Here is an 18654-nt window from a genome sequence, read left to right on the forward strand (position 1 = left end):
TCAGTAGTTGTGGCTCACGGGCCTAGTTGCTCCGCGGCATGTGGGATCTTCCCAGACCAGGGCTCGAACCCGTGTCCCCTGCATTAGCAGGCAGATTCTCAACCACTGCGCCACCAGGGAAGCCCCCTCAATGACTTTTTAAATAACAACTTTATTAAGGTATAATTCACATACCATAAAAGTCAACCTTTTAAAATATACAATTCAGTGGTTTCTAGTATGTTCAGAAACTCATGCAACCATCACCACTATCAAATTCCAGAACATTTTCATCACCCCCAAAAGAGACCCATACCCATTAGCAGTCATTCCCTCTGCCCAGACCTTGGCAACTACTAATCTACATTCTGTTTCTCTAGATTTCCCTATGCTAGCCTTTCATATATAAATGGAATCCTACGGTCCTTTGTGACTGGCTTCTCTCACTTAGCATAATGTTTTACGGTTCAGCCATGTTGAAGCATGTATACAGTACCTTGCTGTTTTTTGTGGCCAAATGTATGGATGGACTACATTTTGTTTATCCATTTATCAGTTGATGGACACTTGGACTGTTTTCACTTTTTGGTTAACGTGAACAAAACTGCTCTCATCATGTAAGTACAAGTTTTATTAGGGGGGACATATGTGTTTATTTATTTATTTTAGTATATACCTAAAGAGTGAAATGCTGGGTCATATGGTCGAAGAACTGCCAGACTGTTTTCCGAAGCAGCTGCACCATTTTGCGTCCTCACCTGGAGGCTGCATTTCTAATGTATTTACGAATATAAATCCTTTCCGCTCTGATTTCTGCCAGGCTGATTTGCTGGGAATGCCAGGAAAGATGAGGAGAAAGGGGTAAGGGCACAGCAGCAGGGCAGAGGCGTGGAGGGCAAAGAGGCCTTGCGATGCTTTGACCAGAGTCCCGTCTGCACCTCAACTTGCTGCGTGGCCTCGGGCGAGCCACCTCCTCTCTTCAAGTCTCAGTTTCCTTATTTATAAAATGAAGGCATTAGACCAGTGGGTCTCAACTGGGGACATTTGGCACAGGCTGGAGACAACTTTGGTCATGACAGTGGGTTGGGTGATGCTCCTGGTATCTAGAGGGCAGAGGTCAAGGATGCCGGTAAACATCCTGCAATGTGCAGGACAGCCCCCCAACAATAAAGAATTACCTGGACCCAAGTGTCAATAGTGCCAAGGTTGAGAAACCCTGCATCAGACTGAGGTGACCCCAGACGGGCCACTTTGAGAAACTGACAAAATGTTTTCCAAAATGGCTGCACCATTTTATAATCCACCCAGCAACGTGGGAGGGTTCCCATTTCTCCATATCCTCACCAACGCACTTATTTTTGCCAACCTAATAGGAACATAAACTGGCTTTTTAAAAAGTCTGTTCTAGTAACAATGTCCAGGATTGTTTACAGAATGCCAGCGTCATAAAGGAAACGATTAGTCATTTTCTTACCTGGTGCCTGTAATTATACCAGCCATTTGATCCCGCGACGATCACCACCCAGTGCTTGCCTCCGTCCTCAGGATCGTCCACGGGAATAGCACCAGCTCCCAGGGCCAAGAGGAGCAACACAGCGACTTCCCAAATCATTCTGCGCCTTGGAGTTCCACTGTAGAAATCTGGGAAGAAAAAGCCTGAGTCAAGCAAGAAAGGAATGACATGAACAGAAGAACATGACTGGCCCCTAGGCAAAGATCACAGCAAATGGGTCAAAAAGATAAGACGACTTAGTCGTCAGACACAACAAGCTGAGGATAAAAATGATGACAGAGCAGAATTTTATTCTTAGCTCTGCGGCCCTTTCCCCCGGGTGGAGCACGGGCCTGCCCATAGCTCCCAACCTTCACTGTGGGTTGAAGTTATGAGTATAAACCAAAGAATATTGAGAAAGCTCTTGGGGCAACCTTTTAAAGTTTTTGTGACAACTTGGAATATGGCAGACAAAATTCATCAACAAACTTAACTGTGTTGGAAAAACGCCTACCACATACTATGAACTATTTGTAAGAAAACAGACATATGTGTGCATAGCAAAATGTGGAAGGCAGACAAAATTTAATAGCAGTTATTCTTGGTAGGTGGAATTAAGGATGATCTTTATTTTTGTCTCCTTTACTACAATTAATATATATTAATTATACAATAAAGTTTGTAAAAATTCAACATACGTTCAATATAAACACGGGGGGTGGGGCAATTTGCGTTTGTGAGTTATCTGGATAAGCTACAGTCTAACACTGGCAGCCCAAATGAATGTCTTTGCATAACACAATCCATTTACATTATTCTGTACAAGAGGCAGGGCAAATATTTTAATCCTTGTTTTACAGGATGGGGAGGTTGAAGCACGAGAGAAGTGACTTGCCCAATATCTACAGTCAGCTAGCTCTGGGCAGAGATCAGAACAAATGCCTTCTGAATTCCTGGTCCAGCCTTTCTGCTACATGGTTCTGCACCTCAAGACTTTCTTAATGAAGTACATGCCCAATTTTATACTTCATTGCCAAAACTCTGAAGGGCTTTAAAGCACAAAAGGCAAGACTGAGGCCACTTTGCATTACTCAGACAAGTATGTTATCTTACCGCCCTGTGTCCTGACTACGTTATTTTAAAAAACAGCCTTCCTATGACAGAAGCCAGGCCTCTCACTCTGAGACAAGAGGAAAAACAGTCTTTGAGCATCTCAGTCTGCTCTGAGATATAGAAACTCAGAGCAGAGCAAAGTCTAGGAGGCTAACCCCTGCCTCCGCCGCCTTTTGACGAAACAGCGCTCATTCACTCGTTCACTAATTTATTCACTCATTCATTCACCCATTGGGCCAGAGTCTCCTGAACTCCAACCCTGCCAAACAAAGTGCTGGGTGCCAGGAACGCAGCAGGGACAGGACAAAGCCTCTGTCCTCACGGATCGCACAGCCAGCTAAGGCATGAACCACGTCTAAGCCTAAGAAACCATCCTCAGCATCTGTGCCTGACTCTGTGCTGAAACTCAAAATGATGGATTTCCCCCCAAGTGAAGGAACAGGAAGCCCTGAGTCTGGTAAAAGTTTAAAGAAGTAAAAGCACCTTGGGCCAGCACTTCTCCAACTTGACTGTCCGCCGAGATCACCTGGGGGGCTTGTTAGAAGGCCGATTCTGATTCAGTAGGCCTGGGCAGGGCCTGAGACTCTGCATTTCTGACAAGATCTGGGTGATGCCCAGGACAACACTTGGACTCACAGCAGGCCTCTTCCTTAACCCTGGCAGGCTCTAGTCGGCTCCGCCCAGAAGCCTGGCATCCCCGTCAAGAAACCACACTACTCTATCCCCTGGATAACTTCTCCCAAGAACTCAGTTCTTAATGTGTAAGAATAAGAATCTGAGTTGGTGCTAGATCCAGGTTTCTTTAGCTCCACTGCAAGGTCATGGATGCACGGGTAACTACAATAACATGCCCCAGGTTTGTTTTCAAGATAGTCTTGAAACGGTCAAGGTACGTAACAGATGAGGGCAGTGGACCGCCCAGGCTGCCCCAACACTGGAACCTGCTGGTCTGTTAATACGTTAGCGTGTATCCGAGGATGCTCTCCCAAGTCCACTCGACCTGCCCGGGGCTCACCATGGGGCAATCAAAGGTGAAGTTATACAAATGTATGAAGCAGCAGCAGTGAGGTCAGGCAAGAGACAGCCAAACTCCCGTCCCCAGAGCTCTGCAGTGGCCTCCAAACGGGAGGGGAGGTGTGCCAGTGACTGCCGAGGTCCTCCAACCAGCAGCCTCCCGGCTGCAGCCAAGCCTCCCAGGAAGCCGTCCCATGCGGTAGGGGTCGGCAAACTCTTTCTGTAAAGGGTCGGAAAGTAAGTATTTTCAGTTTTGCAGGTCACATCATTTCCATCACAACTCTTCAGTTCCCACTGTATCACGAAAGCAGCCGGAGACAATACGGAAACCAGTAGACGTGGCTACGTTCCGGTAAAACTGAAACAACAGGGAGCCAGAATGTGCTCTCAGCCCACATGACTGGTACAGCCTGGGGGTTTTCATCACCTTGCATCGACAATCACGAAACAGGCTCTCTGGTTTGCACACGATTCTCTTCTGAGTTCTGATCATGCGACTTAATCCCGGAGGGGCTCATTCCTCTGGAGACGCTGGTATGTGACCTTTCCCCCTCTTTTTTTTTTTTCCTCTGCCTCACAGCATGCAGGATCTTAGTTCCCCTGACCAGGGATCGAACTCGTGGCCCCTGCAGTGGAAGCATGGATCCTTACCCACTGGACCACGAGGGAAGTCCTCCCCCTTCATACTGAAATAAAATACTAAAATTGAATGGTTGCCTGACTGTGAACAACAGAATAGACATCACCAGCTCAAATGCCTAAATTAGCAAACAGAAAACACCACCAGGTTAGTTTTACAAGTTCCAGCTTACCTTCCATTCTTCTACTAAAATACTAGCAAGTTCCTCCTCGGTGAGGCAAAGTACCTTATCCATACACAAGTGATATTTTCATGGTTAACATTTGGCTATGGTTCCTGTCTATCTTCTTTCTTTTCTTCTTTTTATAAACACAGAGTTGTGGTTCCTTGAACACAATGCCAAGCTAAAAGCCTCACAGGGACTTCGCTGGTGGCGCAGTGGTTAAGAATCCGCCTGCCAATGCAGGGGACACGAGTTCGAGCCCTGGTCAGGGAAGATCCCACATGTCGCAGAGCAACTAAGCCCGTGCGCCACAACTACTGAGCCTGTGCCCTAGAGCGCACACACCACAACTACTGAGCCCGCACGCCTAGAGCCTGCGCTCCAACAAGAGAAGCCACCGCAATGAGAATCCCACGCACCGTAACGAAGAGTAGCCCCCCGCTTGCCGCAACTGGAGAAAGCCTGAGTGCAGCATCGAAGACCCAACGCAGCCAAAAATAAATCAATAAAATAAATTTTTAAAATAAATAAAAGCCTCACAGTGTGACACTGATTGGGAAATGCAACTTAAAAAAACATACTAATGCTATTCTGGAAAACATATCAGGGCCTGGGGCAAAGGAAAGATATGAAAGTAATATAATCCTTCCATTGCCCTCAGCAATGAATAGTCTCAAAGCAGCAGGTCTCAGACAGCAACTTCCTGGTCAGCAATATTCTTGACAAAGTCAAAACATGAAAACAAAGTCATAATCTTGCAGCATACCTATTATTCTTGTTTCATCAGAGTGAAAAGTTCATGAGGAAAAAGTAAATGATCCCTGCCAAACGAGCCCTTGGTGACTGCCCTTTGCTCGTGGTCTTCCATGGCACCAGTCACACAGGCGTTGTCATCTACTTCTTCCTGTCTACCCACCCACCCATCCAACAAACATGGCCTGAGCACCCACCAGGTGCTCACAGGCACTGAACAGGGCGCCAAACAGATGAAACCCTTCGCAGAGCTGACATTCTAGCAGGAAGAGACAGACCATTCAAACGCAGAGGTTGTCCAGTGGTGATGAGGGCTGGGGAAGAAATAAAGGCAGGGGAGGCAGTCCCAGTGGGAGTGGCAGGTATCATTTTCAAAAGGGGGAGTTTTTTTTTTTTTTTTTTGCTGTATGCAGGCCTCTCACTGTTGTGGCCTCTCCCGTTGCGGAGCACAGGCTCCGGACGCGCAGGCTCAGCGGCCATGGCTCACGGGCCCAGCTGCTCCGCGGCATGTGGGATCTTCCCAGACCCGGGCACGAACCCGTGTCCCCTGCATCGGCAGGCAGACTCTCAACCACTGCGCCACCAGGGAAGCCCGGGGGAGATTTTAAGAAGGTAAGGGAGCCCGCCTGTGTGTAGCAGCAAAACCCTGGAAGCAACATAAATGGTCATCTACAGGAGCCTGCCTAGTTAAATCAATTATGATACATCCTTATAATGGGATACAGTGACGCCTTTAAAAGAGGAAGGCAGTTTTTAACGTGCCAAGCGTGGAAAGACCTCCAAGGGGATGGTTAGGGGTATGTGTTCAGTCTGCTAACTGTTTGCAGGGAGAAAATGACCCAGGTAGTTTTTGCTCTAACCAGGGGCGGGACGGAAGTTTCCCCAAGAGTGCTGTGTTGCTACACACGGTGGGAGAGTGGGATATGTATGTGTCTATGAGCCATGCAGTGTGTGAGGCACTTTACCATCTTCACAACAGCCTGTGAGCAGTCTCGTTACTCCCTTCAGCTGAGACGGACTCGCAGAGGTGGAGAAACTAGGTAGAAAGTGGCACTGCTGGGTGACACACAGATCTCATTCCAAAGATTGCTTCTTCCACTACACCACCTCGCTTGTCACAAAAAAGCACTGTTTATGTGAACATCTGGGAGACCCTGCAACCACAGATGGGAGTGCTACACCCCACACCCCAGGGCCTCCAAGTTTCCCCCAGTAGCAGGATACCCACAGTATTCTTCACCACCCTATTTTAAAGCGCTTGTTGGTAATCGGTTATAAAGAGCTCTTAGAAGAAGAACCCGTCAAAGGAGAACCTGAAACACACAAAGTCAAAGTCAACGGACAAGCCTTTACAAATGAATTTCAGCAGCCTCCAAGGACAGGTCCTCACTGGTTCCACTGGTCCTGCGACCGTCTCAGGCTACAGGGCTACATGAGGTCAGAGATTCAATTGAAGGACTCCACTTGACTTCAGGAAGTGTACCATCAAGTGGGGTTTATCCGTTTGGGAGGTTTGGGACAGAATGCCCATTCTAGATCAACTGGTACCAGCAATGCAAGTTAGAGGACCATCTAAATAGCAGCATCAAGTTCAGCTCCATGTCTGACACCAAAGCCCGCACCTTAACCACCATTATGACCTCCCACCATCAGCCCTGTACTTGCTACTTGCTCTGGGTTAGAGACAGCGAAACATCAAAGCCAGGAGAAGCAGCTGGACAGACAATGGTATATGTGAAGAGCCTTCCAAACCTACAGGTTTTTGATTCTGCTCTCTGTTCCCTGGGGGCTTACAACAAAATCATCATGCAAGTGGTCCCTGGCTGACAACATGCAAGAGAGACAAGGACAGATGACAAGGACCCCTCCTTCACCAAACTTAAATCAAGCTCCTCTGAGCCCTCTTCCCGACTAGACCTTGGCCTGCTGAGCCCAGGTTTAGCAAGAATCCTGCAAGAACCTCCCATCTTTGACATCTAATCAAGCTCCTCTTAGTAATTTTTCAGCCACTGACCCTCCCACTCTGCCTATTGGTGATAAGTCTCAGCTGTCCTTGATGTATTTGGAGTTGAACTCAGTTCTATACTGAAGTCTCTCTCTTCTAATGCAACCGCTGGAATAAAACCCATCTTGCCATTTTTTAACAAATGTCAGGCGCAATTACTCTTTATTATCGGACAGGTAGTTACCAAGTCAAGGGAGACCCTCTCTGGGCCTTAATCGTTCATCTGTGAAATGAGACGGTAGAACTAAACTATTAAGGGCCCATTAAGTTCTCAAATCCTTTGATTTCCTGTTTCAAGAGTGAAATAAAAAAATAATAATCCAAATAGGTCTTATGTCAAATCTCAAACAAAATATGGATTTTGTTCAAGTTAGTTAATGAAACTTTTTTCCATAGGGAAAATTTCTGATTCAGTGGCAAAGCAGATTCTAGATTAGAGCATGTCCTTCAAGGTTATCTAATTCTGATTCTATGGAAATTTTTTTCACAACTCTGTAAACCATGGATACTAGCAATGCTAGTAATTCATGTCTAAAGACATGCAAATGAATTCTATCAAGTGAAGGTTCAAGTGACTCCCTTAGTGAAAGAAAGAAGCCAGGCTTCACAATGCACATTTCAATATTTCTAATCTATAAATGTACTTTGGAATCTCCTTTGAACTGGTTGGAATACCTCACTGAATCTCCTCATTAATAAGTTAAATACAATTTTTAACACTTGTTCATTTTTATATCTGTATAAAATTATGACTTTACTTTTTAAAATTTATATTTTAACATTACAAAAGGTACTAGCAGCTATATCATATTTCAAAATATAGTCAAGAAAGCATTATTTATTTTTTTTTTTAATTTTTTACATCAAAGATTTTTTTTTTGACATCTTTATTGGAGTATAATTGCTTTACAATGTTGTGTTAGTTTCTGCTGTATAACAAAGTGAATCAGCTAACCGTATACATATATCCCCCTATGCCCTCCCTCTTGCGTCTCCCTCCCACCCTCCCTATCCCACCCCTCTAGGTGGTCACAAAGCACAGAGCTGATGATCTCCCTGTGCTATGCTGCTGCTTCCCACTAGCTAACTATTTTACCTTTGGTAGTGTATATATGTCAATGCCACTCTCTCACTTCATCCCAGTTTACCCTTCCTCCTCCCTACATTTTTTAAATCTACTAATGATTAGAATTAGGAATCTAGCAAAGTTAAATTTGACCAATGGTTAATGGTTTTTCCACAGTTTTATTTTCACTGCTTTTATTGGCACTTGAATTCCTTTTTTTGAATTTCTTCCAAATTACTATATTTTGAAACCTGGGATTAATAATAGTTTGTAGTCTTTTCCCAAAATCAATGAACATGACTTTTATAGCCAGATGTTAATTATTAAGTTTAATTTTGCTATAATTTATATTTTACAAAATTGAAGGATACACATTAAGCTACAGAAATGTACAAAGTATAACATAAAATACCTGTTACCATCATCCAGATCATCAACTGTTAATATTCTGTAAATCCGTTAACCCTCTTTCCCCGTAAACAAAACATTACAGAAAAAATAGTCCCCCATGTCCTGTCCCATTCTCCCCATACCACAAGGTAACCACTACCGTAAGTTATTTCATTCCAATCAATTTATTATACTTTAAAATATATATATCCACTTTATAAACATTCCCCTACTAACAGACATTTAGGCTGTTTCAATTTTTTTACTATTACAATGTTGCAAAAACATTCTTATACTCATCTCCTTGTATACAAATGTCTCTTTCTCTAAGGTACTTTAGGAGTAGAACCACTGAGTCTTAAGATATACCTATTTGGGGGCTTCCCTGGTGGTGCACTGGCTAAGAATCTGCCTGCCAATTCAGGAGACACAAGTTCGAGCCCTGGTCCGGGAAGATCCCACATGCCGCGGAGCAACTAAGTTTGTGCGCCACAACTACTAAGCCTGCACTCTAGAGCCCGTGAGCCACAACTATCGAGCCTGCATGCTGCAACTACTGAAGCCTGTGCACCTAGAGCCCGTGCTCCACACAAGAGAAGCCACCGCAATGAGAAGCCCGCTCACCGCAATGAAGAGAAGCCTCCGCTCGCCGCAACTAGAGAAAGCCCACATGCAGCAATGAAAACCCAACGCAGCCAAAATAAAATTAAAAAAAAAAAAAGATATACCTATTTTGCTAGCAGCTGTACTGTTCTAAGATACTCTTCCAAATTTCTATCATCTCTCGAGAGTATCAAACTTCATAATTCCTAATCTGATAGATATAAAGTGATCTAATTATGGGGTTTAATTTGTGTCTGCTGGATTACAGGAAAATTCAAGTCTTATATGTTTAACCATTCAGATTTCAACATCCTCGACATATGTGATAATTTCCCCATCCTAAACTGGGATTCGAATTTTGGTCTACAAAGCAATGTCTGCAGTTTAAAGGGGGAAAAAAATGCGAGTAATTTCCTAAAAAGATAGTCATAGGTGGAAAACTCAAGAGACAGCATTCGCTTCAGTATATTTTTACTGAACAATACTGGGTATGGTGTTCACCTCCTTAACAGTTCACAACCCTTTTTTCATCTTCTCTCCCTTCCCGCTGCAACTGTCTTTAAAACCCTCAGCAATTCTCCTGGGAATTACTGCAATGAGCTCCCTGGTGTGGCCTCTCTCCAACACCTTTCCATATTAGAGTGTATCTAAGATACACATCTACTAAATTCGGCTTCCAGGGCTTTCAGGACAAAATCCAAATCTCTTACAGCAGCACAGGAGGTCCTGCCAAGACGTGCCTCTCTGTTCTCCACTATCCACATGAAATCCCTTGCTCCAACCAGGCTCCGGGACTCCAGGTCCAAAATTGGTGCTCTTTCCCTGTCTTCATCATGCTGTTTCCCAGGCGAAACGCTCTTCTCCTACATCTCATTAGCTCCTGCCCGTCCCTCAAGCTCCATTCAATCATTCCCTTCTCGGCAAAGTTCTATCTCTTCCCACAAGTCAGGGTTAGATGCTGCCCCTTGAACACTGGAATGGTTCATGGTAGACTGCCTCTCCCCTTTACGAAATAATCCCTGCTCAAAAAGCTTAGTAAGGCTCAATATATGTTTGCTAACTAATGCAGCCCTGGAGTAAAGAAAGCGGGGCTACTCCACTCACTACATACCACAGGGCAACTCTCAAAACCTAGGCATTTATTTTCACCTCTCAAACGAAGCATATGACACAAAGTTCCTTCTCCCAGCCCCCAGATTCTGCAGTTCTTGGCACTGAATAACACATGTGGGTATAACCTCAACGCTAAGAGTTAGGAGAGGGGACCAAATCCAGGTAACTTTCACTTCCATTGTTGATGTGAATCGTCCTGTAACTCCCACCATCTCACGCCTCTGAGAAGTAGAGCTTTCCTGATTTCTCAGGAAGAATGTTTTTATACGTTTGGGTATATTAGTTGTGGTGGTTAACATAACCCCTTCCCCCTTGGACTACTGAGAACTAACTGGAAACTGGTGCAATCCTCTGCATTACGAGCTTCAACAGCTTGACCTGTTTCTAGACTGTGAAGATGGGAACCAGGCCCCAGACACCTCCCGGCAGTCTCTGGCTATGAGACCTTAGTAAATGTGCTCTCGTCTCGGGTCTGTTTCTCTCTGAGCTCGGAGGGGCCTGGGTCTCCAGCCAGAGCACGCGTAACAGAAGGAGCCCCACCCTGCCAACCAACAACCCCACAGCATGGCAGGCTGAGAGGTCGCTGCGTTTCCCTCGGGATTCATCGTTTGCAGAAACTCCCTTTCGCTGGGTGAGAAATGGATTACTCAGAAAAGGCCGGAGAAACTGAAAATCCCTGCCTTGAAGCCAAGAGCTGCGGCAGATGGGCGACCCTGGTCCGGGGCTTGGGACCCGGCCGCAGTCCCCTGCCAGGAATCACGGTTACCTGCGGTGGGACCGTGGGAACTCCTCGCAACGCGCCGCCTCCAAACAGCCACCTTCCGACGGTAGCCCTGCAGTGATTGCAGAGCAGCGTCCTCGCTCCCCGCTTTGAGGGTCTGCTGCGCCGTGGTGATTGGCGGAGCTTCGGGGCGGGGCGTCTTAGAAAGCCAATGGGAAGCGGGAAAGCGGCCGGAGAGTCGCAGGGACTACGAGTCCCAGCGTGCACCCGCGGGGCCTTCTGAGCTCCGAGGCTAAAGAAACCCAGGGAGGCGGGTACGCAGTGAACTAGGGCTGGGTGGGTGGGGACGGGGGCCCTGGAGTGCGTGGGAACAGGGGTCGCAGTGATTCCACCCAAGGATCAAAGCCAGCGCGCGGAGCACTTTAACCCTCAGTTTCCAAACTTGTGCACATGTTTGGAAACACCTAGAGTAGCTTCAGAGACACTGATGCCTCCGTCTTACCCTAGAGACTGTGAGTTCATTGGTCTGCGTGTGGCCTGGCTTTTGGAATCTTTAAAGAGCCCCAGGAGATTCGATGTGCAGATCCGTTTCATCCTCGTAACAACCCTACGAGAGGGAGGAACTATTAGCGTACACATAAGGCAACGGAGGGAAGTTTTGTCAGGGAGGTTAATTTTCTGAAGGTCACACACCTCTGAAGTGGCAGAGCCAGAATGCGGAGCCAGGTAGTCTAGTTGCAGAATCCCGTGCTTTTAATCCATATGCAATGCTGCTTGTCAGACGGTTGGTATTATCTCACAGGGAGAGAAAAATGAAATACTGTACATACAAAGTGCCATGTTGTGGAGCACAGAAAGTTGAGTTGAATTATTGTGAGGGAATAAGTCCAGTTTTGTCCAAGAACATCAAGACGTCAAGTGCAAGATATAGGACTACATTCATGGGTTGTCTTTTTTTTTTTTTGGCGGGGCAGCTTATGGGATCTTAGTTCCCTGACTAGGGATTGAACCCAGGCCCTTGGCAGTAAAAGCACAGAGGTGTAACCACTGTACCGCCAGGGAATTCCCTGATCTTCTTTTATAATCTTTTACAGTAAATCATGGGTCAGCATACTACCCTGGACCTACTGCCTATTTTGTGAATAAAAGTCTATAAGAGCACAGCCTCGGTAATTCCCTGGCAGTCCAGCAGTTAGGACTCCACGCTTTCACAGCTGGGGTCTGGTTCAGAACTAAGTAAGATACCACAAGCCGCTGGTGCCGCCGAAAAAAAAAGAACACAGCCACACCCATTGGTTTAGGTGTGGCTGTCTTGGGGAACAAGGCGGAGATGAGTATTTATAGGAGAGACTATATGGCCCACAAAAGAATATATATACTGTCTGACCATTTACAGAAAAAGCTCACCCACCCTGAGTTAAGCAGCTGGCCCAAGGTCACAGCTCCGGAGTGAACGTGGGCTTCAAGCTCAGGTCTATCCTAGCCCAAGGTCAATTCTCATGACCACTATGCTTTCACAGTCTTCCTCAATGGGGAACATTAACATTATATGCCAGGTGTAACTGAACATGGAGAGAATTAGGATTCTGTCCCTTACCCTTGAAAACTTACTGTCTAGTAAGAGAGGCAGAGTGTCCTTAACCACTCCCTCGATTCACCCAGAATAAATGGCGACCTCTGGCTGGTGAGGCTTTCACAACTGAAATGGAATAAAAATAGTGGCCTGGTGCCAGGCATGTTTAGGCAACCAAAGGGCCAGGGGCAGCCCCCTCAGTCTCCCTCAGCATCACTGTGGGCTGAGAGCTCAGAGTTGGGACAAGAGAAGGTGGCTGAAAGTTGAGGACCATGGGGAGGGGCGTGGCTGGGGGTTACCATGGTGAAGGTCAGGTAAGCTTCAGAAAAGGCTGTAAGGTGTCTAGCCTAGGCCAGCCACGGGGAGGAGGCTGAGACGCGAGAGGCCTGGAAGGGGAACTTGTAGGTGGTGGGCCATCAAGCTACCTGAATCCAAGTCCCAGTTTTACTACTTCCAAGCTGTGTGGCCTGAGCAAGTTGCTTAGCTTCTCAGTGCCTGGGTTTCCTCAACTGTTGAATGGAAAAAACGGCACCTCCTTCATAAGGTCTCTCTGAGGATAAAATCTGTTAACACAGTACTTAGCACCAAGTAAGTGCCCTATAAATATTAGCTACTCCCTGTGTTAATAGTATCTTTGGCTGCTGGGCTATAAATTAAGAATCCCAATTAGGAAAAGAAGATGGGGATCTGGGCTTCCCTGGTGGCGCAGTGGTTGGGAATCCGCCTGCCAATGCTGCGGACACGGGTTCGTGCCCTGGTCCGGGAGGATCCCACATGCCGCGGAGCGGCTTGGCCCCGTGAGCCATGGCCGCTGAGCCTGCGCGTCCGGAGCCTGTGCTCTACTACGGGAGAGGCCGCAGCAGTGAGAGGCCCGCGTACCGCAAAAAAAAAAAAAAGAAGAAAGAAGGAAAGAAGATGGGGATCTGACTTTGGGCACTGCCTGGGCTCCTGGTACCCACTCATGGGATGGCAGCAAGGTATGTGCTAATAGGAAGCACCAGGAGCAGGGAGGTTGGCACCAAAACAGCACACAGGTGGCAGGAAGGTGGCAGGTTCCCCGTGGACATACAGGCACGGGGACCTCCCCATCAAATGCCCCTGGCAGAATTCTCACAAGAAAAGTCACAGTCTGGGACTCTTGCCACCATTCTATGCAATCAGAGGGTAATGAGGCTCAGCTGGATATGGATGTGGCCGATAACTCTCACCAGAGATAAGAGCCCTGAGGAGCCATGTCAGATTCAGACCCTTTTCTTATCTAATGGTGGGAGATTAAGTGAGAGATGAAGATTATAAAGCAACAAGAGTTGGTGAGAGTGTGAAAGAAATTGGTTAGGTTTAGAACGGGTTTCTCAACACTTCTCAGCACTACTACATTTGGGGCCCAGTAATTCTTTGTTGGTGGGAAGGTGGGGGCCTGTCCTGTACATTTTAGGATGTTTAACAGCATCCCTAGCCACTACCTATCTGATGCTAGCAGCACCCCTCTCCCAAGTTGTGGCAGCCAAAAATATCTCCAGACTTTGCCAAAAGTTTTCCCCCATGTTGAGAACCTCTGGTTTAGAGAGAAAGAGATAGTTGAATATATCATTCATTCATGCATTTCATTCACTCCATTTGATGTGATGGTTAAAGGCCTGAACTGTGGTTCCAGACCACCTGGGTTTCAATTCCACCTCTGCTACACTTCCTGGTTGTGTGACCCTGGGCAATCATTTCACTTCTCTGTGCTTCATAGGGTTGTTATGAAGCTTCTCTGTGCTTCATAGGGTTGTAGACCAAATAAAATAATACATGTAATGAAAAACTTAGTTCAGTGTCCAGCCAAGTGTCAGCTATTCACTGAGAGCATGGTAAGTGCTGGACCCTAGCCTCAGCCCTGAGGGTCCCTACAGTTAATTCCTCCCACCGCAGACAGACTGATCTTATTTTTAAATTTAAATATTTCAATGGAAGTATAATGTATGTAGAGGAAAATGCACAAATTATAAATGTACAGCTCAATACACTTTCACAAAGCAAACACGTCCAGGTAACCAGCACCCAGATGAAAGACTGAGCCTGGCCAGCATCCCAGAAGCTTCTTTTTTTTTTTTTTTAATGTTCCATACCCTCCCTTCCCCTGAGCATTTAACTACACTGTTCCCTGCGGCTCCCAAGTCCCTTTGTTTTCATTCTGACCAAGTACTACTTATTCTTTTTTTATTGTAGTAAAACATATAACATAAAATTTGCCATTTTAACCATTTTTATATGTGCACTTCAATAGCATTAATTACATTCACATTGCTGGGCAACCATCACTACTCTCTATTTCTGAAACTTTTCATCGTGATTTCCAGCTCAAAAACCATCCCATCCTTCCAGAATAAAATTCTGCCTGGCTCACATAGCCTGCCTAACCCCATGACCTCATTTCCTGCCACATGACTCACTCCACTCCAGCCTGATGGCTTTCTTGCCTTTGTGTATGCAGCTCTCTCTTCCTGGAATGCCCTTCCCCTTCCAGACACATAACTAGATCCTGCCCAAATGGCACCACCTCCTCAGAGAGGCTGCCCTGGGCCAGCCAACCTAAAATAGCACACAAACCTCTAGCCTTTCTAGTTAGCTTTTTACCTAGCTTTGTGATCATTCTCTAGCCTTTTACCTAGCTTTATGATCTCATTTATTTTTTGTTAGTTCATTTCCTGGGGATCCACTAAAAGTTAAACTGCTTGAGAGCAAGACCCAGTCTATCTTACTTATTTCTAAATTCACAGTGCCTAAAAGTGTAGCTGTCATATAGTAGGTGCTCACTAAGTAGGTAACAATTGAATTAAATGGCATGATACAGGTAAGTGCTGTTTGCTGTGCTCCTGTACTCAGCGGGGGCAACATCTCTTCTTGGTTGTTTATTAAGGATTTCCAGTCAATCAATAAGCATTTATTTACCTCTGTGGTAGGCAGTAGTCGAAGAATGACCCCCATAACCCTCACTCATGTATAATCTGCTCCTCTTTCAGTATGGGTGAAACCTCTGAAGATGATGAGATATCATTCCTGTGATTATGTTATATGGCAAAAGGGAGATTATCTGGGCAGGTGAGCCTACTCTAATTGTATGAGCCCTTTAAAAGCAGAATTTTCTCTGGCTAGTGCTAGAGAGAGTCATTGCTGGTTTGAAGATAGAGGGGCCACAGACATGCAGGCAGCTTAAGGAGCTAAGTGAGGACTCCAGCTGACAACCAGCAAAGAAATGGGGACATCAGTCCTACAAACTCAAGGAATATAATTCTGCCAACCAGCTGAATAAGCTTGGAAGTGGATTCTTCTCCAGAGCATCCAGGTAGACACCCAGACTGGCCAACACCTGGATTTCAGCCTGTGAGACCCTAAGTGGAGAACCAAATTGAGTTCACCTCTGATGGCCACGAGGCTACATAAGTCTACCCTGTCTCCAGATGCCATTTGGAAAAGAGGAGGGAACAGAAAGTATATTAGTTAGAATGCAGAGTCAGTTGCTATGACAAAAACCAAAGTGACAGTGACACAAACAAGATGGGTTTCTCTCTTATGAAACACTTCAAGTGTTAGCAGTCCAGGGCTGATAGAGAAGCTCCCTGGTGTCGGGGACCCAGATTCCTTCTGTCTTGAGCTCTCCCATTCCTAGATCGTTGGCTTTATCTGGTCCAAGATGGCTCCACACCATGTCACGTTGCAGGCAGCCAGCTGGAAAATGTACATGTATATTACATCCTGCTGGCCAGAACTGAGGCACATAGCCATACCTGGCTTCAAGGGAGGCTCGGAAATGCAGCCTTTAGTTGGGCAGCCATGGACCCAGCTAAAACTCAGGGGTTCTGTTATTAAAGGAAACAAGAGAGAATGGGTATTTGGGGCTATCCAGCCATTTCTGCCACCAAGAAGACAGCCCGAAAGACTAATAGGTTTTCCCCCCAGATCTGAAGGAAAGTGATTTAAACCAGAAGAACCTGAGGAGCCTCTCATTGGCAACTTGAAGCCATCTTCCTTCCCCCTTTAAGCTGTCTTCCTGCCCCTGCCCTTTTACCCTGCAAGATCCAGTCAAAGGAAGTAGAGGAACACAATATTTTCTGCACACCTGAGGGGCCTGTGTAAATTTTTAACCCTATGAAGAAAGAAAACAGAACTAGGTAAGCTTTGTAGTCCAGCTCTGTTCCAGAACAGCCAGGCAGGTCTGCACCTCACCCTCGGGAGAGGGAGAAGGGAGTTCCACTGCCGACAAGCACCGGCACCACAAAGCAGATCTAGCGAGAGGAGTGTGAGCCTTCTGCAGAGGTTCCGTGAGCGCTCAGTAAATTCCAGGTGACGACAGAAGAGGAGGAGGTTGTGGGGTAATCAGAGACAGGCCTGAAGTCAAGGACCTCAGGAGCCAATTTTAAAATGTCTTTTTTCCCTTTAGTATTAAAGCTGCCGGGGCTTCCCTGGTTGCGCAGTGCTTGAGAATCCGCCTGCTAATGCAGGGGACACGGGTTCGAGCCCTGGTCTGGGAGGATCCCACATGCCGCGGAGCAACTAGGCCCGTGAGCCACAACTACTGAGCCTGCACGTCTGGAGCCTGTGCTCCGCAACAAGAGAGGCCGCGAGAGTGAGAGGCCCGCGCGCCGCGATGAAGAGGGGCCCCCGCTCGCCGCAACTAGAGAAAGCCCTCGCACAGAAACGAAGACCCAACACAGCAAAAATAAATAAATTAATTAATAAACTCCTACCCCCAACATCTTCTTTTAAAAAAAAATCTGTCATGTTTTTTAAAGCTCACTCAGGACCTGTTAGCAGAGTATTATTTTATCATTTAGTCCTCTTTAAAGGAGTAATTAACTAATAAAGTCTATGAAGTAGGGGCTATTACTATTCCCATTTTACAAATGAAAAAGTGAAGGCTCAGAGAAATTAAATAAATGGCCCAAAGTCTGTAAGGGAGTTTAGCCTGGAGAGCAGGGGTCAGGCATCAAGCTGGGTGGGGGCTTTTCTCCTCCAAGGATACTGTCAAGGTTGTCTTCATTACCTAGTGGGGTATGCTTTTCAGAAGGACCAAGGTAGAAATTCTGACTGGTCTTAATATAGTTAGTTCTTGAAGGAGAGACACTGAGTTGTATAAATGAACGTGTGTGTGTGTGTGTATGTGTGTGTGTGTGTAAACACAGGTCTTATTGTGAAATCTGAAATCTGTGGCCCATCCAAGGGAAACCCACAGTTTTTCAGACTCATTTCTGGCCACATTGTATGTCACCACCACAGTCCTTTCTTCTTTTACTTCCACTTTTTTTTCCTCCAAAGTCACTCTTTTAATGTAAAAACATGTGCTTGGAGGAAAAGTCTTGGTTTTGGCTTGGAGTCGGGCTCAGTTGCAGAGCTGTGTGTCTCAGACCACCAAGGCAGAAAAAAATACTTAAAGTTCTTTTGTTTGTTTGCATCAGGGCAATACTGTGGACAATGAGTCACCTGACCCTTTTAAGGTGACCTTCCATGTAATATTTTGCAAAATAAATCAGGATATACTTGGAAGACAGGGACAGTCCATAGGAACTGTCATGGATCAGTTCCCTAGAAACAAAGCCTGAGAGGTGATCCTTGTGCAAGTGAGTTGTTGAGGGCATGTTCTCAGGAGAAGCCTAGAGGGGAGTGGGGGAAAGGGACAGGGCAAAAGAAGGAACGCTGAAGAGATATGGATTCAGGAAGAAGTGGACCTCAGCCTAATCCCACGAGGAGCTCTGAAGCACACCTTGTATCATAGAGGTTGTTCCCCCCACCTTGGCCAGTCATTGGCCATGAAGAGGAAGTGTAACCTCCAGGGCATCTCCTGGTGGGGGCCAGCTTCCCTTAGCCAAAAGCAGGGTGGGAACCAACCTAAGAAAGGTGCAGAGTGAGCTCTTAGCAGCCAACACCTGGTAGTTCGCTGGCCCAGTGAAGGGATCCTGGGCAGAGGGCACCAAGAGCATCCACTACACTCGGACCATCACAACTTAAGCGTGAGACTAAAGTCGAATATATATGATAGATTCTTGGTG

The 18654-nt window shown here is 46.3% G+C and overlaps 1 protein-coding gene across 1 annotated transcript in view; it reads right to left on the minus strand.

Moving 5' to 3' along the window:
- LGMN (legumain) overlaps nt 1–11242 on the minus strand; it is a 36864-nt gene extending 25622 nt beyond the window's left edge. Inside the window, 2 exon segments of the mRNA XM_032621925.1 lie at nt 1454–1620; nt 11098–11242. Of these exon segments, the coding sequence (XP_032477816.1) occupies nt 1454–1591 (138 nt within the window). The 5' untranslated portion in view covers nt 1592–1620; nt 11098–11242.
- Between the last annotated feature and the right edge of the window lie 7412 nt (nt 11243–18654).

This window comes from Phocoena sinus, chromosome 2 (genome assembly GCF_008692025.1).
Source record: "Phocoena sinus isolate mPhoSin1 chromosome 2, mPhoSin1.pri, whole genome shotgun sequence".
Lineage (NCBI taxonomy): Eukaryota > Metazoa > Chordata > Mammalia > Artiodactyla > Phocoenidae > Phocoena > Phocoena sinus.